General features: G+C 45.7%; 1 protein-coding gene across 2 annotated transcripts; it reads right to left on the bottom strand.

Moving 5' to 3' along the window:
• Nucleotides 1–974: 974 nt before the first annotated feature.
• Nucleotides 975–22,408, bottom strand: LOC107294880 (protein argonaute-1; the record flags this gene model as incomplete). Of its 2 annotated transcripts, none has more annotated exon segments than XM_029285728.1 (15): nt 975–1,076; nt 2,228–2,362; nt 4,476–4,670; nt 5,374–5,464; nt 5,746–5,905; nt 6,303–6,487; nt 8,352–8,485; nt 9,768–9,867; nt 12,128–12,276; nt 14,314–14,461; nt 14,923–15,010; nt 18,800–18,934; nt 20,385–20,521; nt 21,114–21,295; nt 22,288–22,408. In XM_029285728.1, coding segments are annotated over 15 exon segments (2,046 nt in total), but the record flags the coding sequence as incomplete, so codon positions are not given.
• Nucleotides 22,409–25,141: the final 2,733 nt, after the last annotated feature.

Below are 25,141 nucleotides of genomic sequence, written 5' to 3'. Positions count from 1 at the left end.
GCCCAGTTCAAGACCAGCAAAACCAAAAGGCCAGTTGCCCTTTTGGGGCAAAGAGTTAGTTGGAAGATGGGTTCTAGAGGCATCAGCTGTGGGGGTCAGAAGCAAGAGGGAGCAAATGACAAAAGCAACACTGGGTTCCTGCAACACACACTCTACCTTGGGTTCAGTTATGGTGATGTTGTTGTGTGCATATGCAAAAAAGGATGGAGCTAGCTGTGCGACAGTGAAACCAATAAATCTTGGGAGTGCTTCTGCTTGATCCAACTTGGAATTACTCTCTGTGCTTGCTCCTTCCAGTCTCCGGGATTGACTCTGTGTTGTGATCCTTGGACAAGACTTTGGCTGCTGTGGCTGTCGCTCTTCCTTACTACAACAAAGATCTTCTGATTTCCAGATCTTGTCTTCCAGATGATATAAATTCTGCTCCTACAAAGGGTCCTCAGCTGAGACTGGAACTTCCATTGCTAAGTGATGAAGTCATTAAGGGATTCATCACATGACCGCACCCAATTTTATGATCCTTTTTTTTGCCACAGTTAAGCGAATCATAGTCCTTAAGTGAAACCAGATTTCCCCCCTCCCCCCCCAACTTTTCTTGATGGAAGGTTGCAAATGCTGAAATCATCGTAAATATATGCTTGGTTGCCAAGTGCCTGGATGACAATCACACGACCATAAAGATGCTGTAATAGTCCTAAGTGCGAGGACCAACTGTCACTTTTTCCAGCGCTATCGTTAACTTGGAACAATTGCTAAGCAAATGGTTGTAAATCAAGGACTATCTGAACCCCTCAGAGATTACGATTGATTGTTTCATTCACTAATTCAGCTTGGCTGTCCCCCCCCCCAAAAATTGTGGCCTTCCACCCCTAGGATTTGCAGCCAGAGCAGGGAATGCTGGGAAGTGAAGTCCACTCCATCTGGAAGGAGGCTGCCTTAGCCACCCCTGCCAGGAAACTGATAAAAAAAGGTACCTGAATGCCGGCATGACTACACAGGTAGAAGTCAAACTCAAAGGGGTGAGTAATGTTCGTATCAACTGTAGTTCCTGCTGGTATGTTCCCACTTTTGCCAATCTGCGAAAGAAAGAAAGAAAGAAAGAAAGAAAGAAAGAAAGAAAGAAAGAAAGAAAGAAAGGAAGGAAGGAAGGAGGGAGGGAGGGAGGGAGGGAGGGAGGGAGGGAGAGAGAGAATAAAGTTAAACACAATAGAAAAAGCAAAGGATACCACGCAAAGTTTCCATAAAAATTGCCAGGACCTTTAACTGTACAATTTTGCATTGCAGTTTGAGTTACAGGGAGTCCTCGAATTCATTTAGTGACCGTTTGAAGTTACAACGGCACTTATGCCGGTTTTCATACTTACAATCACTGCAGCAGCAGCAGCCACCCCCCGTGGTCATGTGATCAAAATTTGGCCGCTTGGCGATTGACTCATAGTTATGACGTCTGCAGTGTCCTGGGGTCACGTCATCACCTTCTGTGACTTTCTGACAAGTCAAGGGGGAAGCCAGATTCACTTAACAACCGTGTTACGAACTTAACAATGGCAGCGATTCTCTCAACAACTGTGGCAAGAAAAACGGGGCAAAACTCACTTAAGAACTGTCTTGCCGTTGTTAGTTTGGGGCTCGGTTGTGGTCGTGAGTCAAGGACTACCTGTATGGGCATGTGGTTTATTTATCATAATGCATGGTTCGGTGTGTGTGTGTGTGTGTGTTTGGTAAGGCTTTCTCGCAGCTTCTACATCTGCGGTCCTGCAACTTCAACTTTATCTAAATCAGTGTTTCTTAAGCTATTTGACCGAATTAGTTCCTTTCCCGGGCTCAAATCATTTCACTACTCAACAAAGAGACAAAGGGACTCTGTGGTTCTACCCAAGCACAGCACCAGTCCAATCGCAAGCGAGCAATTACAAATGGCTCCATTATAGCCAGGACACACTCTAATCTCGCACATACACAAACACGTTTTAGCACCGCCGATTTAAAATTTGAAAGAGTTGAAGGCAAATCTCGATGCTCAAGGTAAGCTGTCTAAGCAGCCTTTGAACTGCAGGATTTTATTTATTTATGTAGAAAACTTATATGGCTCCCAACTCACTCACAGGGGACGCCGGTGGTTTAGAGAAGTAAAACCGCAAGGCAAAAACCCAATTAATCTCTACACACACACACACACACACACACACACACACACACACACACAGTGCTCATTTGTGAGCCTCACCCTCTCGTTTTTGTCTGCACAGAAGAGGCGAGTGTGGTGTCTTTTCTGAACCACAATGTAGGTGATCCCCGGCTGGTAATCCTTCTCCAGTTTAATGCAGGCATCTCGGATGGCCAGAAGCTCATAATGAAGGATCTAAGGAAGGAAGGAAAATAATACTTACACAATGAGTAGAGGAGACCGTGAGAAGCCCACCTTGAGTATTCTTTTGAAACCCCCCCCCCAAAGGATATAGAGATCGTATAAAATAGGGCTGCGTAGAAGTTGTTCACTGAAGATTAGAAATTAGGAAGATCCAGCTATAACATGATTGTGGATCCTCAACTTACAACCAGTTGTAAGTTGTGGCCGTCAGAAGGTACAACAGCTTTGAAAAAAAAAGTCCTCACACTTAATGACCTTTCCAGCCTCTCCACAGTTACACGATCAAAATCCAGGTACTCGGCAACTCGCGTGTTTTTGCAAAAAAACAGTCAATGGGGAAGCTGCATTTGCTTAATGACCGCAGATTCACTTCACAAGAGCGTAAAAGGTCATAAAATCCACTTAACTGCCTTGCTTAGCCACAGAAATTCTGGGCCCAACTGAGGTCGTAAATGGAGGACTTTGACTGAACAACAGTCCGCTTAGTGTCCATTCAAAGTTACAACAGCACTGGGGGAAAAAAAGTGACTTAGGCCCATATTTCACACTTGTGACCGTTGCAGCATCCCCAGGGTCACCTGATTTACATTCCGATGCTTGGCAGCCGACTCACGTTTGTGACGGTCGCGGTGCCCCCGAGTCGCGCAGCCCCCTTTTGCAAACCTCCGACAAGCAGAGTCAATGGGCAAAGCCTGAGTCACTTAACAACCAGGCTACTAATTTAAGAACTGCAGGGATTCATTTCACAAACGTGGCGAGAAAAGTTGCAAAAGGGGGCAAAACTCCCTTAACAAATTAATACTGAATAAATTTGGGGCTCAGTTGTGTCTAAGTTGAGGTCTACCTGTGGCTGCACCATAGGAATTTGGAAGTTGTGCTAAAGAAGGAAAGGTGGCTCTACCAATCCAAGGTGGACCAGAGAACTCAACTTCTCCTTATCCCAAAAGGTGCTTTTTCACGAGGCAACTGGACTTTCTCGTTTTTCTTTGAAGACGTTTCGCTTCTCCTCCAAGAAGCTTCTTCAGCTCTGACTGGATGGTGGGGAAGGGAAGGATTTATACTCCTTGCAGACAGCTGGTCATTTGCCTTCTTTCAGAGAGTCGTTGAGGCCACCTGGAGGTCTATCTGTATCTTCAGGGTCATTTGAGTAGTGCAAAAATGGGAGTGGAACACAGTCCTTTCAGCAATTCCAAGAAGGCTCCACTCCCATTTGCACCACTCAGGTGACCCTGAGGACACAGATAAACCTTTAAGTGGTCTCAACGGCTCTCTAAAAGAAGGCAAATGACCAGTTGTTCGTTTTTCTTTGAAGATGTTTTGCTTCTCATCCAAGAAGCTTCTTCAGCTCTGACTGGATGGTGGGGAAGGGAAGGATTTATACTCCTTGCAGACAGCTGGTCATTTGCAGTCTTTTGGAGAGTCGTTGAGGCCACCTGGAGGTTTACCTGTGTCCTCAGGGTCACCTGAGTGGTACAAATAGGTGTGGAGCCTTCTTGGCTGCAAGATGTTTTCTGCCCTGGGTCCCTTCACCGTTTAAGACCAGCGCAGGCTGTTGGGGATGAGTCCGTGTGGTCTGCATCTCAAACTGAAGTGCAAATGGCTCCTGTAGCCTGCAATGTTTTCTGGAGATCCGTTCACGCTCCAGCACCATTCGAAGGGTGTCCATCCCCAAGTGCATGGCTAAATGTCCATGGAGGTTCTCCGTCCTCCAGGTCGTGGTTGTCCCAAAGGGGCTTTTCCAGGGGGCAACTGGACGTCCTTGTTTTTCTTTGAAGATGTTTCGCTTCTCATCCAAGAAGCTTCTTCAGGTTCTGACTGGATGGTGGGGAAGGGAAGGATTTATACTCCTTGCAGACAGCCGGTCATTGTGAGAATGCAAGGAGTATAAATCCTTCCCTTCCCCACCATCCAGTCAGAGTTGAACAAGCTTCTTGGATGAAAAGCGACACAACTTCCACGAAAAACAAGGAAGTCCAGTTGCCTCCTGAAAAAAGCATCTTTGGGATAACTAGGACCTGGTTGACTGAATCTCCATAGCCAAAATTCCTCCTCCTATGGAAGACCTGATCCTCCAGAAGGGGCAGCCAGGAGAAGTCTTCCTCACCTGTGGCAACTGTCCCTCAGGCACGCCATCCCGGTAGAAGATAATGCGTGTCGGCTTGAAGCGTGTGGACTTGTAGAACTGGATGAGGAGCTCTCGAACCATATAGGAAAGGTCTTCAATGATTTCCTGGCGTGGCCGCTGTACTCGAACCGTGGCACAGTAGCGGCTTGGGTGGGCATCCATGCTGCCCACTACCTGCAGTCAACCAAGAGGCAACGTCTATAACTTGCTCACAGTGAAAATGGGAGGCAACAGATGTTAGCCGGTTCTCAAAAGCTTTATACAGCATTTTTGGCTGGCTTGGGAAGGGGAGTCTAGGAGGAGGGGAAAACACTGTTTTATATAAAGCATGGACAAACCATGCTTAAAAAATGGATGATTGACTAAATTGTAATTGGCTATATATTAAGATGGAGATCAGGAGAAGGACATTAGGGACCCATGAGGTCCCACCCTTGCTTTAACAGTCTTAATAATTTTTATTTTGGGATGGGAGGAGAGGAGAGGAGAGGAGAAAGAGAAGAGAAGAGAAGAGAAGAGAAGAGAAGAGAGGAGAGGAGAGGAGGGGAGGGGAGGGGAGAGGAGAGAGGAGAAAGAAGAGGAGAGGAGAGGGGAGGGGAGGAGAGGGGAGGGGAGGGAAGGAGAAAGGAGAAAGAAGAGAAGAGGAGAGGAGAGGAGAGGAGAGGAGAGGAGAGGGGAGAAGAGAGAGGTGAAAGAAGAGGAGAGGAGAGGAAAGGAGAGGAGAGCGGAGAGAGGCGAAAGAAGAGGAGAGGAGAGGAGATAGGAGAGGAGACTCCTAAAACGAGGTCTTCTGCTGAGACCCCATTTCCACCAGAATTCCAAAACTGAGCTATCTTTGCTTTGTTCATGACCACAGCTTAGGAAAAAGTGAACTTACAGCTGTTATGGAGGGCTTCTTTCCATCCCCAGCTGGAGGATGAGTCACATCAGCTCCCAGGAATATAACTGGCTGCTGAAAAACGGCCGATCTAGGAGCAACATGAAGCAGGAGTTTTTAACACAAAGGATTGCCAAAGATGGTTCACAGATGACTGAGAGTAGAGATACCACAGGTACCTTTCGACGGACAACCATTCAAAGTAACAAAGCACTGAAAAGGCCTCTTTACCACCAGTTCAGGACTCCGCGATCAGTTTGACAAAGGACTTGGGGTTTTCCTTGGGCTCAAAAGACGAAGACAGAGAACACAAGGGAAGTACAAAGTCGGAACAAAGAAGGTGGTCTCCCTTCGTCCCCGAGCAATACGTACCGCTGATGGGGCACCAAGATATTGTTAATTCCACCAAGTTTAACATTGATCTTGAGACAGAGGTTGGAAAGAGTCTGGGGGGAAGTCTTCACCACATTTTTGACCTGCACACATTGAGTGGCCATGCCCAGGAGAGTGTCCCCTACACGCTTCACCTCCGCTGCAGGGAAAGAACAGAGCATCAGAGATGAAGAGAGTGGCCGCCACAAAAGGAGGATTCCTGTTTAGCCCACACAGATGCCTTTAGGAAGACCTCAATTAGCACAGGGGAATCCTCAGCTTGGAATTCTGGGAGTTGAAGTCCATGAGTCATAAAAGAGCCGAGGTTGCCTACCCCTGGACTAGAGTCTTAGACTAAAATATAATTTTTTTTTAAAAAAAAAAAGAAAGTCAAGCAAAATGGTTCTCCAGCACTGGAGATGGAGAATCCACCAATGGGTTAACTCTGCCTTCCTGGTTTCAGTCTATTCATTTTCCTGCTGAAGGGGAACAGGCAGGTAGTAAATAAAGACTACCCTTCTCAAATGCTCTTCCTGACACCCATTCTGATGACATACCGTAGACCGGTGTCTTCCCCGGCAGAATGACGATGATGAGCTGGAGTCCTGAATATGTGTTTTTCAGATGTCGGAACATGGGCTCCACACTGTCAGCACCTTGTGCGTATTTACAGAAGCAAGGCTGGCCCTGGATTGGCATCCCCGCGTCCTTAGATATTTTGCGCAGTTGGTCCGTGAAGTTCCTATCCAAAGAAAACAGAAAGCCAGATCAGAAAAGGGCAGGCGAATTTTTCACAATTGATATGCTGCCACTCAGAAGGAAGCAGCTTGGCTCATTGCTATAGAAATGGCTAGTAGTTGACTATGAAATCTGGGGAACTTTTTATGATTGGCTGAAAAGAGAATACGGTTAAAAGATAGTTAACATCAATTTAGATGGAAGAAGAAGGAGCAGATAAGGAGGGAGACCCAGGCGACATAGTATTGAATAACTGGAGGTTGTATACATATTTATAGACGTATATACTGAGAAGGTTAGATAAATAGAAGTATTAATGTANATGAGAGGGAAGAAAGGAGAGGAGAGAGAAAAGAGTAAAGGAGGGGAGAAGGAAGTAGGAAGGTTGGAGGAGAGAGTGGTGAAAGAGAAGAGGAGAGGAGAGGAAGAAGAGGGAAGTAGGGAAGAAAGAGAAGGAAGGGAGAAAGAAGGTAGAGAAGAAGGAGTGGGGATGCAGTGAAAGGGGAAATGGGCGAGCAACATCAAAAGTCATGTGTATGTATTTATTTCATTAAAAGTATCTTATATATAAGAATGTAAAAAGAATGTATGTTAATATCTGATAAATATCACGGTATATGTATGGGGGAAAGTTTGGAAAAATAAAAAATAAATTAAAAAAAAGAAAAAAAGAAATGGCTAGTAGTTGCTATTTGGTATAACTAAAAAGTTTAAGAAGTGTGGACTTCAATTCCCAGAATTCTCCAGCCCAGGAGTTGAAGTCCACCTGTCTTAAACTTGCCAAGGTTGAGAAACACTCAGCCTAAGGAATGGGGCCAGAATGGAAGAAAAGTAGGAAAGTATTACATCAATATTCCCATACTTTGTGAATTCTCTCTCTCTTTTGGGAAAGGCAGAAAATAAGCTTGTTTCCAGCAAATCATTGTCTATTCAGCTGAACATGATCTAATCCAACTAGAGACAGGTCCTTATTTGGAGAACCTAGAGATTCCGCCTGGAATCTTCTGTACATAAGCAAAGTGTAAGATTTTGCGCATCGTGCATAGGGAATGTCTTTTAAATCTCAAAAAAGGAAAATGAAAATCAACAAACCTTTTAATTTTACAATTGTTTTATCTGGAATCTTGGTCATCTCATGTAAGAACCCAGCCTTTTTGCCACATTTGACATTCCAGCAAGAACTGTAATTTATTTTTTTCCAAAGCTGTTGCAAAGGAATTATTGTTTGTGGGGTCCTTGGTGCTCTCAGAGCTTGTTTTCTTGCAGATGTTTTACTACCCTACTAGATTACATAATCAGCACTGATGCTGTAACCTAGTTGGGTAATAAGACGTCTGCAAGAAAACAGCCAAACTCAGAGAGACTACAGTTCAACCCTCAGTTACAAATATTATCTTCTATTGCAATTATTATTTTGTTTAGTCATGCTGGGAAAGACAATGGGCAGCAACGGAGGTTCAAAAATTACAGTAAATTGCCTCTGGATTTACTGATTCACGGTTGACACCTTTGCACCGAATCAAGCCATCTTTTTTATGCTGCTTCAACCTGCCTCTTTCGACCAGCAGTATCTGCCCAGCTTTTCAAAACAGGGGGTGTTTCAGGCCTGGCTTATGCTGACAACTCTTTCTGGTCCTTCTAGGACAGGGGTAGGCAACCTTGGTTCTTTTATGACTCGTGGACTTCAACTCCCAGAATTCCTGAGCCAGCCATGCTGAGGGGAAAGGGAGAGGTTTCCAAGCTGAGCCATGTTGGCTCAGGAATTCTGGGAGTTGAAGTCCACGAGTCATAAAAGAGCCAAGGTTGCCTACCCCTGTTCTAGGAGCTCTTTCATTTCTTCTGCCCTCCCACGTGCTCCACTCACTTACTTCAGCACTTCTTCTCTGCACTGCTTCTGAGGGGCAAAGCACGCGATGGCCCACACTTTGATCTCGATCCCATTGTAGAACTGCTTCCCTCGCATATCCCAGACCCCCTGATTGGGCGTGGCGATGGCACGATTCTGTGGGAGAGAAAAACAAAACCTGTAGGAGAAGAAGGGGCAGAGCCTGTGGCGGCATCAAGAAAGCAATCGGCCTAGAGTCATTGTGTTGCCATAATGATCCACGTCCAGCCCCCTTGAATCCCACTGACTCTTACCTAACCCCAGTTTAGTTAGTTGACTAGATTCTTTTGTACAGGCTTGAGAAATAAATCTGTAGCTTTTTGTGTGGTCCTATTCCTTTCTGCCTGACAAAATCCATATCTCAAAGATCCGGATTTTGGGTTGTGGGGAGGGATAACTTGCCTTCTGTGGTTGTGGGTGTTCCATTAGCAAGGTTTTCAAAAATCAACTGGACAGACATTTGACTGAGATAGTATAAGACAGTGATGGTGAACCTTTTAGAGACCGAGTACCCAAACTGCAACCCAAAACCCACTTATGTATCATTGGGTGCTAGGTGGGCGTGGCCAATTGGGTGGGCATGGCTTCAGTGATAACGGCAGACTGGGTGGGACTAAAAAGTTCAATCAATCAATTCCAACTTTGCGAGATCTTTTTTTTTTCCCCCGCGAGAAGTTGAAATTGATTGATTGAACCTTTTTTTTTTTTTGCACATGGCGGCGGAGGCCTAAAGCGAAAAGGTTGTATAAAACCCAGCTGAAGGCCTAGGACTGGGGTGACAGTGCGCATGCCCAGAGAGAGGGCTCTGCGTGCCACCTGTGGCACACGTGCCATAGGTTCGCCACCATGGGTATAAGACTTCTGCCTTGACTAAGAGGTGAACTAAAGAGTCCCCAATTTTTCTGGCTTTGCGGACCGGCAGGGGGGAGGAGATGGTTCCATGTGAGCGGCAGGCAAGCATGTGTGCAGCTCCATTTACGCAAGCAGCAGGCACGCATACCCGCTGCTCGCACAAATGGCGCATGCGCTGGCCCCCTGCTCGTGCAAGTGGGGATAAGCACATACTTGACCGCCACTTCTGCAGCTCAGTTCTGAATGGCTCAAGGCTCCCATGGCCTTGGACTAGAAGACCTCCAAGGTCTCTTCCAGTTCTATGATTCTGTGATTTGTTGGAGAAGAGATTTGCCTGGATTTTATCCTTTAAAAAAAAACCCTGCTTCTAGAGAAATAGAAATGTCTTTCCCCTCTTTTTTCTAAGATCACAGCTAAGATTCTCAAAAAGCCACACGCTACTCCAGATTCTGAAGGACGGATTGATATGAGCTAACAAATATATACACATCTCAGGCCTCAGTAGTGCTTGTGACTAAAAGCAGCCCAGAGGTTCTTTACTACTCACCCGGCCTCCATATTGTAAAATCGGAGCTGGCAAGACCCGCCCAGTCACTTCGGTCATGTCATCTTTCACTTTTATGCCAAATTCCTGTATGTATGGGTCCAGGTTATAACTGGCGTTTTTCATCTGCAAGACAAAGCGAGGTTGAAGTTTTTCAAACAAGCTAGTCTCTCTAGGGCAGTATTTCTCAACTTTAGCAACTTTAAGGTGGGTGGACTTCAACTCTCAGAATTCCCCAGCCAGGCCACTCAACCTAAAGTTGCCAGTTTTGAGAAACACTGCTCCAGGGAATAGGGCAAGAGATGGCTAATTCCTAGACCAGAGCTCTTCAAACTTGGCCCTTTTAGGACTTGTGGACTTCGACTCCCAGAATTCCTCAGCCAGGCATGCTGGCTGAGGAATTCTGGGAGTCGAAGTTCACAAGTCCTAAAAGGGCCAAGTTTGAAGAGCCCTGCCCTAGATTCTTGGGTTATTTAAACCAGCCTCGCTGAAATGGGCATCCTCTAGATCTATGGCCCTTTTGACTTATGGACTTCAACTCCCAGAATTCCTGAGACAGCCATGCCAACTCAGGAATTCTGGGATTTGAAGTCCACAAGACCTCAAGGGGCCATAGTTCCCCACCTCTACTCCAGATGATCTGAGACTGGGTCTCTCATAATTCTCAGATGTCTCGACACTTCTGGAAGAAGTTGGTGAAGACTAATCTAACTAAGGCTAGGCAATTAGAGTGAACTTGCTGGAAAACTGAAGACATCTTATTGAACAATAACCTCCCTCAACACAGCCAACTGAGGGCCCAACATCTTATCCATATGTGGTTATAAGCATCCAAAGGATCATCTCTTTCTTCTCCTACCCAACACATTATATTATTCCCCTTGTAGCCCCTGCATTAATACTAAACCCTACAAAAGAAAGATGTCAACGCTGCTAACATTGGATGTTCTTGCTTTGACAAAATATGAAGAGGCAGCCACTCTCTGTATAAGATGTGTGGTATTTTTAGAGTTAAATTAGATGATGCTGGGAGGGGAGGAGAAAGAATTTGTGTGGGGATTAGTTAAGATAAGAAACCCTGGGCTACAGAACTGGAAGGGAAACTTTGCCCTTCAAACTAATTGGAGAACGTGATTTATGACTGCATATTAGAGGAGGGGAATATACTGGAATATTATGTGCTCAGGGGAGGGGAATTCAGATCTTGGCATCCACCATGCTGTGCCCACACTTTGTTTCACGATTAAAGACTTTTTAGGATAAACAATGCCTGGAAGTTCTTTGAAGTGTTTCATTTAGTCAGAACCACAACATCAGGCTGAAGCTGAGACAGAATGCGGGCAGTCCTCAACTTACGACAGTTGGGACTGAAACGTCCATCACTAAGTGACGTGTTTGTTAAGCGAGTTGTGCTTGATTTTAGAACCTTTTTTGCTGCACCTATTAAGCAAATCACATGATTGTTAAGTGAATCGTGCGACCGTTAAGTGAATCTGGCTCCCCCCCCCATCAATTTTCCTTGTCGGAAGCCCCTGGGGCAGTTACAAATGAGGACTACGTGCTACAATGGTTGTAAATATATGCCGGTAGCCAAACACCTGAAATCTGATCACAGGACTGCAGGGACACTGCAACAATTTTAAGTGTGAGGACTAGTAATAAGTCACTTTTCCAGCAGCACGGCAGCAGTTAAATGAACGCTTGTACACTGAACTGTACACAGCTGGTGTGTTATTAGCCAGAGCCAAGAATTAAACTCCTGCACTCTCTTCCTTCTACGTCAGACATGTCAAACACAAGGCCCGGGGGCCGGATGCGGCCCGCGAAGTGGTTTCATGTGGCCCGCGAAGCCATCCTGGAAACAGTGACGGAACGGCCCCCGCTGCCTTGGCCCTGGTCCAGGCCGGCCGGGAGCCAATGTACAATTTTGTGGTGGCCATCTATGCTGAAACGCATTCAGTCTTAGCTCCAGAAGGCCGTCTAGAAACAGCGAGGAACCCGCCCCTGCCCCCTGGGTGCATGCTGGGGAGGGGTCATCCTTTGTGAGGAATGAAGAAATGGACCATGCCTTGGCGCTTGCCCCAGTCCCACCCCCTTCTGCCAGAGACCCTCAGATCTGTCCCACTCCTGCCCAGGCCCCCACAGGCACCCTTGACGCGAACGATGTCGAACCCAGTAGGCCACACCCACTCCATCCACGCCCACCCAGTAGGCCGCACCCACCCAGCTCCCAGAGGGCAACCGCAATGCTGATGCGGCCCTCAATGAAATTGAGTTTGACACTCCTATGTTACAACAGCACGGTGCTCTGAGCTTCTTACACCCTCATGCTGACACAAAGAAGGTCCCCTCTGATTCTGGCATCATCCCCACAAAAGGAAGAGCTACTTACCAACCGGCTAATTTCTTCTTGCCTGTCTGGCGCAGATCGTGCTGTAGCTTTGATCATGGTAGACGTCTGATTGTCCGTCAATTTTTTGATGCACCGCTGGCCAGCTACAATGTTACACACCTGGAGAAATGGGCAAGGAAGAGGCAGGTATTCGTTTAAACCAGGGGTCTTCAAACTTGGCCCTTTGATGACTTGTGGACTTCAACTCCCAGAATTCCTCAGCCAGGCACGCGTGCCTGGCTGAGGAATTCTGGGAGTTGAAGTTCACAAGCAGGGATCTTCCAACTTGGCCCTTTGATGACTTGTGGACTTCAACTCCCAGAATTCCTCAGCCAGCGTGCCTGGCTGAGGAATTCTGGGAGTTGAAGTCCACAAGCAGGGGTCTTCCAACTTGGCCCTTTGATGACTTGTGGACTTCAACTCCCAGAATTCCTCAGCCAGGCACACGTGCCTGGCTGAGGAATTCTGGGAGTTGAAGTCCACAAGTCATCAAAGGGCCAAGTTGGAAGACCCCTGGTTCAAAACTACCACCTTTCCTTGAACTCAAAAATGGATGAAAACAATGACAATGTCATGTTTTGTGTATCGTCCTGATTTGCCAAACCCTGGTTTGAGTAAAACAAAATTAGTTGGGACAACACATCATATTCAGAGTTGATTTGCTTAGTTTTACCTTGCTGGCTGTGCTACTGTTGCTCAAGCCCACACAGTAAACTCAAGCTACAAATTAGGGTTTACAAACCACGAAGATTGGATTCACACACATGCTGAGCCAAAATCCAATATATCACACGATGGCGTAGTATTATCTAGTTCAAGAAAGCAACACCCTCCTACACAAGTTACTTTGACAGGATCCACAGCAGCAACAAAAATACTAATAGAAGATTCTGGCTTATTTATCCACTGGTACTTCAGTCAATTATTATTATACTTTTATCTTCTGTATTTCATTCATCTTCCTTGCTATATATCTTATTTACTACTTCCAAAGTGACATATATGTGTATTTATATACACATACAGGTAGTCCTCAACTTACAACCACAATCGAGCCCAGAATTCACGTTTCTTAAGTGAGAAATTTCTTAAGTGAGTTTTGTCCCGGTTTATGACTTTTCTTGCCACAGTTGATAAGCGAATCCCTGCAATTGTTGAATTATTAAATTAGTAACATGGTTGTTAAGTGAATCTGGCTTTCCCATTGAATTTGCTTGTCGGAAGGTCACAAATTACACGACCCTGGGACACCGCAACTGTCCTAAATATGAGTCAGTTGCCCAGCCTCTGAATCTTGATCACATGACAACAGGGATGCTGCAAACGTCATAAGTGTGAAAAATGGTCGTAAGTCATTTTTTTAGTGCTACTGTAACTTTGAACGGTCACTAAACAAATTGTTGTGAGTCGAGGACTACCTGTGTGTGTGTGTGTGTGTGTGTATATGTGTATATATATGTGTGTGTATATATAGATGTATGTGTGTGTATATATGTGTGTGTGTGTGTGTGTGTGTGTGTATAAAGTTTTTTTTTTCCAGGTCAGACCGGTCTGGTTGATGCACCTTGGTATTTTGACTGCTGTGTGTGTGTGTGTGTGTGTGTGTGTCAGTGCTTAGTGACCATATGGCTGCATGGAGTTATTTCCTTTGATCCTAATAGAGAACAATCCCTACAGACAGAAATCTTGCCAAACTAAAGCAATTGCTTGCATCGCTAAAGGTAGATTCTGAGAACGTCTAAGGAGGAGCTGCCTTGATCCTCTTCCTCTCAACCAACTCTCTAAACCAGTGATGGCAAACCTTTTAGAGACCCAGTGCCCAAACTGGGCATGGCTGGGTGGGCGGGGCCAGGGTGGCGGGGGCCAGTCCCTCGCCATCTCCAGGGCATGGCATGCGTGCCTACAGAGAGGGCTCTGAGTGCCACCTCTGGCACGCGTGCCATAGGTTCGCCACCACTACTCTAAACTTTGCTCTCTCTTGGTCCTCTGGAATGCAGCCCCTCCCCCCCCGGGAATCCGGACTACATTTCCATCCCATGGAACTGAAACGGGTCCGAGCAAAGAACAGAGCGTGGCTACATCAGTACGTTCTCTGCAGGGACTGAACCCAACGCTGCCTGGTTCCAGAACTACCACCACCATCCCAATGGCTCTTACCTCGAGAGGCAGGTAGGTGTGCTTTTGCTCTTGGCCGACCTGAAGACAGGGCAGGTGGGGGTACTTCAGCTGCAGGTTGTACTTCTGCTTGAAGTATTGTGCAACGGTGCATTCCACAGTTTGTCCGCTCTCCAGCTGCAGGGGGAACCTGTGGAAGCAGAACGAGACGCCCTTAGCGAGCCAATGCCCTGACATCATGAAGAGAGATTCAGCTTCCCTGCTCCCAGGCTTCCAGAGAGACCCACCAGGATCTTTAAACTAGGGCAAAATCCATATTGTGGGATCAAAACACAAGCTTGCCTTTTTGTATTTGTCTTTACACGAATGCAAAAAGGCAGATGTTCCTGTTCTGATACAGGTAATCCTCGTTGTGCGACGGCCTCAGACAGCGACCACTCGCAGTGGTGAGGGGTGATTAAAAAGTAACTTTGTAACCAACACCTGCATTTATGACCTTCACCGGTCGGTAAAGCAGAGCAAAGCTAAAGGAAGATTATAAGCCACAGTTGTGGTTTCATGTTGTTTAACAATTGACCTGCCGGTCCCAACAGTGGTCACTAAACAAGGACTAACTGTATACGTTTCTTCATTCAACTGCTCCTGACTTACGTTTGGTGACTAGCTGGGCGCCGAGTGACATTACAGACGCGGTACTTCCTCTTCATTTGTCCACAGTGAGTTACCTCCACTTTCAAACCTAGTGAAAGAGAAGATTAAGTTTACAAGGAATTGTAGTTTTAGTTCCATTCAAAGCTACCACCTTCCTTCCCTCTATTTTAATTATTCTATTTTAGTACATAAGATTCTCCATTAAAATTACAATTACAAGGATTTAATGAACAGAAGTTGTGAGGTTCTGATGTCAACAATTACAAATACTTATTCTGTTCTATTCTTGCACAAAACTCTGAAATTGCAAGTTTTTCTCGTGTTAGAATACCTCACCAAAGAATGATTTCTTAATCATTTTTATATTCAACAGGTTTGCCTCAATACGTAATGACAATTATTACTACATGCATTAAAATTGGATTATGACAGCAAAGTTAACAAAGTTGGTAAGAGTCCATCAACTGACAGAATTAAGATGTTAAAAAAATCTTTTCATACTTGCTTATTTTACAATCTGTATACAGATTTTAAAAAATGCTTATTCTGGAATTCATGTTGCTCATGAATTATTTCACTATAAAGAAATAACTAAGCAACTGTATAATACATTCCCCCCTGAAGTTCATTTTGGACTGAGAAAGTAAATAAATCTCCCAAATAAATATGTTTTTTTTTAAAAAAAATACACAGTCCAACTCCTAACATGCTTATTTAAAGGGGGGGGGGGAATCAGAGGTATCTCAAGTCTCCAATGACCCTTTCCAAGAAAATATGCTTGTGAAAAAATCTGCAGGAATGTGCCACAAGCTTTCTGAACACTGTCGGTTCCACAGGACCAGACACACGATAAGAAAGCCTTGCTGACTTAGATGCAACTTAAATCTTAATTTTTAATTCAGTTCAGCACCAGTACTCTCCGTGTCAGTTTAAAAGAAAGAGATGGAACACAAGTTGGTGGACAAGAAAAAAATAAAGGTAATCAGGAACAGGCCTACATTTCTGGTTGATAGGCAAAGGATGCTGGTAGTGGGTGGGTGGAACAGGGAAAGACTGTGGCATAATTTTTTCATACATACTGTGTTTCCCCGAAAATAAGACCCACCCTGAAAATGAACCCTAGCCCTGATTTTGGGGGGTGGGCCTAATATAAGCCCTACCCCAAAAATAAGCCTGGGGTGGGTGGGTGGGCGTGGCCGGCACAAGCGGCGGCGAACGCACAGAGGCCGACGGTGTCTGGCAGCTACTACAGCCCGCCGGCCCCTTGGAGCAGGGCAGGTAAGTCCAGCGCGGAGACAGAGGCAGGGCCGAGGCAGGCGATCTGGACACACCGCGCACTTTTTGCCCAGGGACTCGCTCTGTTTCCAACCACCCCGTTTGCAAGCAGACGAAGGTTCCAGTCTCCCTCATTTCTCCAGCCCGGGACTATGGGGCGTTTGGAAACAGAGCGCGGTGGCGGAGAAAAATGACGGAGCTGGAAAGCAGGTTAGCGAAGGAATGTTTGGGGAAAGGAGGGGAGCTGCACAGTGGTGCACCCAGCTCTCCAGCTCTCCAGCTCCACGGCGGCAGAGAAATGCAACGGAGCTGGAAAGCAGGTGGCAAGGCAAACCCCCCCCAAGGGCTCCAGGCGCTAAAAGGGGCCCATCTGTCTCCAGCAGCTGCCCAGGCCCACCGGAGGGCAAGGCCGGCATCTACTGAAATGCAGTGGCATTCCGGCTCTGGCGAGAAAGGGGCAGCCGGCAGGCAGGACGCCCACCCGCTTCAGCATCCTCCTCAAAGCTCCGGGGCTCCGCCAGTGCTTTGGCCCTGGGCTGCTGCCTTCCCGCTCACCTCTTGGGCAGGCCGGGCCAGGAATGGCAGCCCCCCAGCATCCCCGACTCCAAGACCCCCACTCCGCCCGGAGGAGTGTCAGCCTGGCCACCCCCGCCTCAGTGCCCTTCCCGCCGCCGCCCAGCACGGCCGCCCCAAGGCTGCAGGGGCTGGCCTGGCACAGGAAGGGCACACGCCCCCCCGAACTCTCTCATACCGGTAGTAGGTCCGCCCCCACGCTCCGAGGTTGGCCCAATCGCCACCGCGCTTCGAAGCTCTGCGTCTCCACCCCATGCGCAGGCCACGCCCCACTGTTTGTACCGAGCGTCGTCCCGCCCCGCCCCCACGCGCTCGCCACCTGTTGTACATGGGAGACATAAGACATCCCCTGAAAATAAGACCTAATGGGTCTTTTGGTTCCCCCCAAAAATATATATATAAGCCCCGGTCTTATTTTCGGGAAAACACGGTATAATCCTCTACTATCTACCTCCGCTCGCTTATTTTCACACAGAGGCCTTTCCATTCAAGCAGATACCTGCATAATCTGAGTCCTGGTGGCGCAGTGGTTAGAATGGAGGACTGCAGGCAAACTCTGCCCGCAGCCTAGAGTTTGATCCTGACGGGGCTGAAAGGTTGACTCAGCCTTCCATCCTTCCAAGGCCAGTAAAATGAGGACTTAAATTGTTGGGGGCAACATGCTACCATTTGTAAACCATTTAGAGAGTGCTATAAAGCAGAGGCCCCCAACCTTTTGGGCTCCAGGGACCAGTTCTGTGGAGAAATATTTTTCCACGGGCAAGAGGGGTCGTGGTTTCGTGTGCTGCCTACATCCAATGGATGGGGCTTCCCTTGTTTGCATGACCCGGTTGCTGGTATGCTGCAGCTCGGTGCCGATCCACAGACCAGGGGTTGGGGACCCCTGCTATAAAGCACTATGGCAGGGGTAGGCAACCTCGGCTCTTTTATGACTCGTGGACTTCAACTCCCAGAATTCCTGAATCAGCAACGCTGATTCAGGAATTCTGGGAGTTGAAGTCCACGAGTCATAAAAGAGCCGAGGTTGCCTACCCCTGCACAATGGGGTGGTATATAGTCTAAGTGCTCTTGCTCATGCTAATTTCTTCCTCCATCTACCCACTGCCAAAATGTTTACGCTTCCACTGCTTAAGTGGGAAGGAAGAAAGGCAGCAGTTTGGAAGAGCTCCATTGCTGTACTAAAACTATGCCTATATATAAGAGGAAAACCTGGTGTAAATCTTGGGTGAGGTTCCAAGAATTGCAGAGGGCCTTTTTCTACTCATCCCCTTCTTTGCCACGGAAAAGCTGTGGTTTTTCCCAGATCCCGGCTATTCTTTTCAAAGCTCTCACCATGGCGCTAAGAATCAGAAGCAATTTTGTTCTCACTCTTTTCCTCCTCCTTCTGCTCCTCCCACTACAGGTAGTCCTCAACATATGACCGTAAAGGAGCTTGCCCAGTATGGTCTTACGTTGTGATGGTCATAAATCGAGTCGCTCACATGCTCAACCCAACTTTACGACCTTTTTTTTTGGCAGCAGCAGCAGTCATTAAATGAACTTGGCACTTGTAATCACCACAGTCGTTAAAGGAGCCCTGAGGTCAGTAAGTGAATCCATTGTTTGCTATGGCAGTCGTGCCAAAAACCAGAAGCAACCTCCAGTTATCGGCAAAGACATCATAAAATGTGATCACATGACTGCGGGACACTGCAAACGGCTGTAAAGGCAGCTGTGTTGCAGATGCCTGAAGTGCGTTCAAGTGGCTGTGTGGAGGGAGGGACTGTCACAACTTTAGAACTGGGTCATCCTTCCTTTTTTCCAGGTAAGTCATAACTTTGACTGGTCGTAAGTCAAGGACTACCTGCATTCAATAGTTCAGGTTTTGTACAAGCTTAAGAAAACCCTGAGCAGAAATCTCAGCTGGGATGCTGTATCGGTCTCCAATTTTTGTTGTTGGTGCTGCATTCCAATCAGTCCCGATTCCTGGCCGCTGCCTGGCCAAGTCTCTATGGTTTTTGTTTAAAATTCCCTGACTTTTATTATTTACCTTTGATTTCCTTTGTGAAACGGACTCTCTGAGAATCAGTCAAAGGCTTTGGCTGCTCGTCAATGTTCCGGATGTCCAGGACTTCACACATGAATTCAATCACTGGTTGAGCCTTGTAGAACGCCGTGGCGGACACTAAGCAGAGAAAGGTGTTAAGTGAATCACAACAGTATCATTTCTCATAACCGTTGAAACACCCTTGTTCAAATTAACCAGACAGACAAAGTCCTCAGCTACTCTTGGCTTTTGCAGCGTATCTACAATTTTATAATTCTTATCCAAACACCTAAGCTCCTTAATTCTCTTGCTACACCTTTTCAAATTCTTAATACCAACAAGATGCTCCCAATGAAAGTTCTTCCTCTAGTCACTCAAGATTTTTAATTATTCCTTTTAGTAACAGAGATGTATCATTTATTCTTCTGTAATGTTAATGGCTATGGAACCAAAGCCTACTCTTTAACTTCTAGATTAGTCAATCAACAATATCTTCTAGAATTCATAAGGATCCCTTATCTGTTTTTAACTACAAGTTCTACAAAAGTCTTTTTTTCCCAAAAATAAGGGATGACATTCTCTTTAAGAAGTTCAATTTTATTTTATTTTTGCTCCCATGGGATTGTAACACACACATAACTTGATTAGCAGATCAAAACCAAGAACTTTACCCCTGAAGCACTCTAAAATGCATATTAAAAGCATTCTGAGCCTTCCAAAGAACATGAAATGTTACTGAAGTTGTTTAATTGAATGTTTTTTCCTCTGGTCTTTTCAGAAATTCCTCCCAAAAGTTTTTAGCGAGACCTTTCACAAGCCGTCAAACAACTCTGCACTGAGATTATCAAGTTAAAACATCGCAATACAACCTGAAATATGAGGGGGGGGGGGGAAGCAGTGGAGCATCCTCTCATCCAACCTTACCCAGATGTGTTGAATTTTGCTCATTGGGAATTATGGAAATGAACGTCTAAGAGTTATTCTTAACCTCAGCAGCTTTAAGGTGTGTGGACTTCAACTGCTAGCGTTCCCTAGAATTTCCCAGGATGAAGTTCACACATGTTAAAATTACTGAGACTGAATAACACATCTGGACCATATTAAATGTGGGATGGCTGTACAGAACACTGAGCTTCTCACAGACTCTTATTGATACAGGTAGTCCTCGGCTTACAACAGTCCATTTAGTGACCGTTCAAAGTTACAACGGCAGTGAAAATAATGACTAATGACCATTTTTCACACTTATGACCATTGCAGCATCCCCAGGGTCACGTGATTTACATTCGGGTGCTTGACGACTCACACTTATGGCGATCGCAGTGCCCCGGAGTCATGTGATCCTCTTTTGTGACCTTGGGACAAGCCAAGTCAATGGGGAAACCAGATTCACTTAACAACCATGTTACTAATTTAACAACTGCAGTGACTCGCTTCACAAATGTGGCAAGAAAAGTCGTAAAAGGGGGCAAAACTCAAATTTAACAAATTTCTCACTGAGCAACATAAATTTTGGGCTCAACGGTGGTCGTAGGTTGAGGACTACCTGTAGATATGCCTTCAAACAGAGATGTGTAAGTATGATTACCGTCTATATTGAGCATCATCTTCCACATGGCAGGTCTGACAGACTGATGGAAGCCAAACCAGACCTCTCGGCCTCCTCCCAGCGGGTGGTAGTATCCTTCAGGAGGAGAGAAGAAGGAACGTCCTACTGGAGTGTATCTGGGAAGATCATTAGAAACAAGGAGCCATGTTACTCGCTCATGAAAGCTCACAATAACTTTGATTTCAATATTATTCTCATCTCCTTCTAAGAAAATGCAAAGCCCAGATCCTGTCTCCATATCTACAAAATTATTGAAACATTTATATCAGGGGTAGGCAACCTTGGCTCTTTTATGACTCGTTGACTTCAACTCCCAGAATTCCTGAGCCAGCACGGCTCAGCTTGGAAACCGCTCCCTTTCCCCTCAGCGTGGCTGGCTCAGGAATTCTGGGAGTTGAAGTCCACGAGTCATAAAAGAGCCAAGGTTGCCTATCCCTAATTTATATACAGTAATACTGCTGGCTTTATCACATTTCAGTGAAATGTATATGAGAGAATTCTTATTTTGTCCTTTCCTCCCCTAAAAATTCCTGAAAATGATCTATAAAAGAGGTTCTTGATCTTTATTCATGGTGTCCCCCCCAAATTACTACATAAGAGGGATGTTAGGTCAAAGGATTACCGAATGGAAGTAAGACACATCTCAAGCTAGTTATGAGTACCTTCTTGGTATTCATTTTTCAAACATATCAAAGAACTAGATTTTACCTCATGGAAGCCAGGTGCCTCATGGCGACATCAAGGGCCTGGACAGATTCCAAAGGAACAGGGATTTGCCCACTCACTAGAGCTTCATGGAGCATCCGCCAACTCACAATGGCCATCCATTTAATGGAGACTTTAAATATTCGGTCTTTGCCTTCCCCTGGAATTGTCACCTCAAAATCAACCTGCAATGGACCAAGGAAACAAGACAAACCCTTGAATTTTGGTTTCCTTCCCTTAATCCAAAAATGTAATTTGCTGTCACCTGCTTTGCACATTCCTGGAACAATCCAAATGTTGAAAAAACCCAAAATCTGTTCGTTCTGAATCACAGCCATGTACTGCAAACAAGAAACAGCAAGGAAGCAAGCATGCTATTACAGGAGGTCCTCTACATACGATCATAAGGCAGGCTGCCCTTCACGGACACAAGTCGTAATGGTCATAAAATGGGTCAGTCATGTGGGCAACCCACTTTTACAAACTTTTTTGCAGTGGGTCGCTAAGAGAACCGTTGGAAGTAATTGCCAGTTTTCAGCAGAGCTGTCATAAAATGTGGTCATGTGACCACAGGACACTGCAAACTGAGGTAAATGTGACCAGTTGTAACTCAAGGACTATCTGTGTTTATTTGTTAGATTCCAATCTTTCCTCCTTTGATTTTTTTCCCCCCACATAATCATCCTGTATGGTAAGTTGGTCTGAGAATGAGCAGGCTAAGAGTGGCTGGGTCAATCTCTCAATTCCATGGCTGGCTGGGTCAATCTCTTCCTGGTTTAACATCTTAACTATGATATCATCCTGACCGGGACTTCACATGTGCAAATATTTCTTGCTTTCAGAACAGGAACACTAAAGGTTGTTTCATCCTTTTTTTTCCTTAATGGAAAATATTTTGAATTCATAACTTATAGAAGTGTTCTGACCACACCAGAAGAACGTTGAGTTCCAAGTAGCTCTAGTACAGGGGTCCCCAACCTTGGCCACTTTATGACTTGTGGACTTCAACTCCCAGAATTCCTCAGCCAGCTGAGGAATTCTGGGAGTTGGAAGTCCACAAGTCATAAAGTGGCCAAGGTTGGGGATCTCTGCTCTATTACATTCAGAATGTCTTGTACCGTCAGACATCCTATTTTGCATCTAAAAGGGGTTTTGCACCTGCCTTTTATCTTCTTACCCTTTCGTTTCCAATAGGCAGAGCTGTGACGGTGTAGATGTTCTTCTTTCCATCGTACACCGGTTTCCGGTCTCCAAAGATCTGAGGTTTGAAGTGTTGTACCATATATTCCACAACCTCCCTGCAAAAATAAAAAAAAAGCAACAGACAGACATCGGACAGGGAGAGGAGGAAAGAAAAAGGAGAAGCTAGAAAGATGGACTTAAGTATAATTCTGCTAGGAAGCTAAAATGGTTAGAACTGAGAGCCGGAGGTAAAACCCACTATTTCTCAAGTCATTGGTTTCAAGGCAGAAACTAAGAGCTTTGATCTAAAACAGGCTTAACACAATTGCCTGTTGTGCGTGAACTGGCTAGGCCAGGGGTAGGCAACCTTGGCTCTTTTATGACACATGGACTTCAACTTCCAGAATTCTGGGAGTTGAAGTCCATGAGTCATAAAAGAGCCAAGGTTGCCTACCCCTGGGCTAGTCCAAACTCAAACACAAGCATGCTGAATTTATAAAGTCTGCAACGCCGACCAGTGTGTAATACAATCACAGTCAAACATATTTAATATAGTAAATTGGATTACATTGGGTTGGGAAAGTGTGTTTTTTCAGCACAGGGGGTATCAAAAAACTCAGAAGGATATGCAACTTACATGATGCAGTTGCAGATGGCCAGTTGCCTTTTTTGACTCGACTTACGACCGGTTACTTAATGGCCATTCCAAATTGTGATGGACATCCCCAAAATTACCCATTTTCAGAGTTACAACAGCTGTACATGTTCCCTGGATTGCATTTTGGACCACCTGACAACTGGCCCATTGGCTCACCTTTACAATTTGTGCACAATTTGAGATGTTGTGCACAATTTGGAATGTTTTTGCCAAGTTTCCCGTGTTTACTTGCAACAAAAAAGAAAGAAAAAAAAACATCCATTGGGGAAAATATATCCACTTAATGCCTGCGGGGTTCACTTAACCACCATTGTAAAAAATAAAAACAGTTATTTCAAATCTGGTGAGGTGATGCCTCAACTTACAATCGTTAACATCTTACGACCATAATTTTGGACTCAATTACAGTCCTAAGTCAAGGACCTCCTGTAGAGTCTTGCACTGAGAAGAGACTTGGCATCAAAGACTTCCATGGCCCTTCCAACTCTTAAGACTTTGGAAAGCTGTGAGTAGCTTCATACTTTTGCACAAGCTCCCCTTGCATCTGTGACCCCCCCAATTTTAAAACTACAGGAAGAAGGGTATTTAAATGGCAGCCCAGCTGTCTAAGAGCAGCTATTTTAAAAGCCTGGGACCACAGCCAGCTCCACCCAGCTGCTGTAAACTGACCGGAGATGAAGCTCAAGGCTCTGTTTTCTTCTGAGCCACCAAGGCATGACTGGAGATGATGAGGGAAGAGAAGGGACATAAAACACCCTACTTAATAGGAGAGGGGGGCATCGAAAAATGTCATCTTACTCCCAGCCAACCTAAGCAAGAACAGCAGTTCCAGTCAGAGCAAAGCTGAACAGGGCCAAGCAACCAGGTAGGCTGAAACAGTTCGGCCCAAAAAAATGGGGTTTCTCAAAACTTGGCGACAGACAGGAAGAGATGTCTCTACATGTCTTTTTCTCTGCCTATCCCGTCCCAGCCCACAAGTTCTTCCTCTAGAACAGGGGAGTCCAACCTTGGCAACTTTTAAGACCTGTGTCTCAAAGACGCTTCTCCAAAAGGCAACTTGACCTTCTTGTTTTGCTTGAAGATATTTTGCTTCTCATCTAAAAAGCTTCTTCAGTTCTTCAAGCAAAACAAGCAAGTCCAGTTGCCTTTTGAAAAAGCATCTTTGGGACAACCATGACCTGGATGACTGAGAATCTCCATAGACATTTAAGACCTGTGGACTTCAATTCCCAGAATTCTCCAGCCAGCCATGCTGGTTGGGGAATTCCGAGAATTGAAGTCCACAAGTCTTAAAGTTGCCTAGATTGAACACCCCTCCTCTAGAACATGAGGAACATGTTCACCTGAGGCGTGGTTTTTTTTTCCAGTGAGGGCTGGAGGGAAGAAGAAATGGCTAAATGCGAATACTTGCCTTACCTGTTGACTCTGCGTGGACACTTGTCCGGCTTGATGTCAACTTCATAATGATAGACATCGATTTTAGGAATGTCCACCTCAAAATAGTTGGCCAAGAGTTTGATGGGCTTCCCAACAGTTCCTATCCCAGGCCGGCGAGGTGCTTGAAATACCTGCTGGAGGGGTGGCAGGTAAGTGCCTGCAGCAACTGCTAAGGAAAGAAAAATGAGAAGTGGAGGAAAGAAAGAGAGAGAGGGAGGGGGAGAGAGAGAGAGAAAGAGATAAGAGAGATGTGAGAAACCAGCAAACATTTTAGAGCGTCCAGACAACAGGTGTCCAACCTTGGCAATTTAAGACTTGTAGACTCCCAGAATTCCCCACCCAGCATTGCTTAGCCTTAGAGCAAGGATGCCCAAACTTGGCAACTTGAAGACTTGTGGACTTCAACTTCCAGAATTCCACAATGGCTGGCTGTAGAATTCTGGGAATTGAAGTCCAGAAGTCTTCAAGTTGCCCAGGTTGGACACCCCTGTTCTAGAGCATTCAATGTACCACATGTTTCAGTACGGAAAAGGTGTCCCTCTCCATCACCCTTCTATGTGTGCATCAGACTTCCTGCCTACCCCACCCCAGTCTACAAGAACTCCAGAGCTTTCAGTTTGGCACAACACAAATCAAAATACAGGATTACACTTTGATGTAACCCCCGAAGGGTCTGTTTATTTTATGTTGTCCTTTTGCCAACCCCATTTTTCTCATGGCTTTTCCTCCACATTTATTGAAAATAAATGCCATC

The sequence above is a fragment of the Protobothrops mucrosquamatus genome, unplaced genomic scaffold (assembly GCF_001527695.2).
Source record: "Protobothrops mucrosquamatus isolate PMUCROS unplaced genomic scaffold, P.Mucros_1.0 scaffold2140, whole genome shotgun sequence".
Classification (NCBI taxonomy): domain Eukaryota; kingdom Metazoa; phylum Chordata; class Lepidosauria; order Squamata; family Viperidae; genus Protobothrops; species Protobothrops mucrosquamatus.
This window is presented reverse-complemented; position numbering and strand designations above follow the sequence as displayed.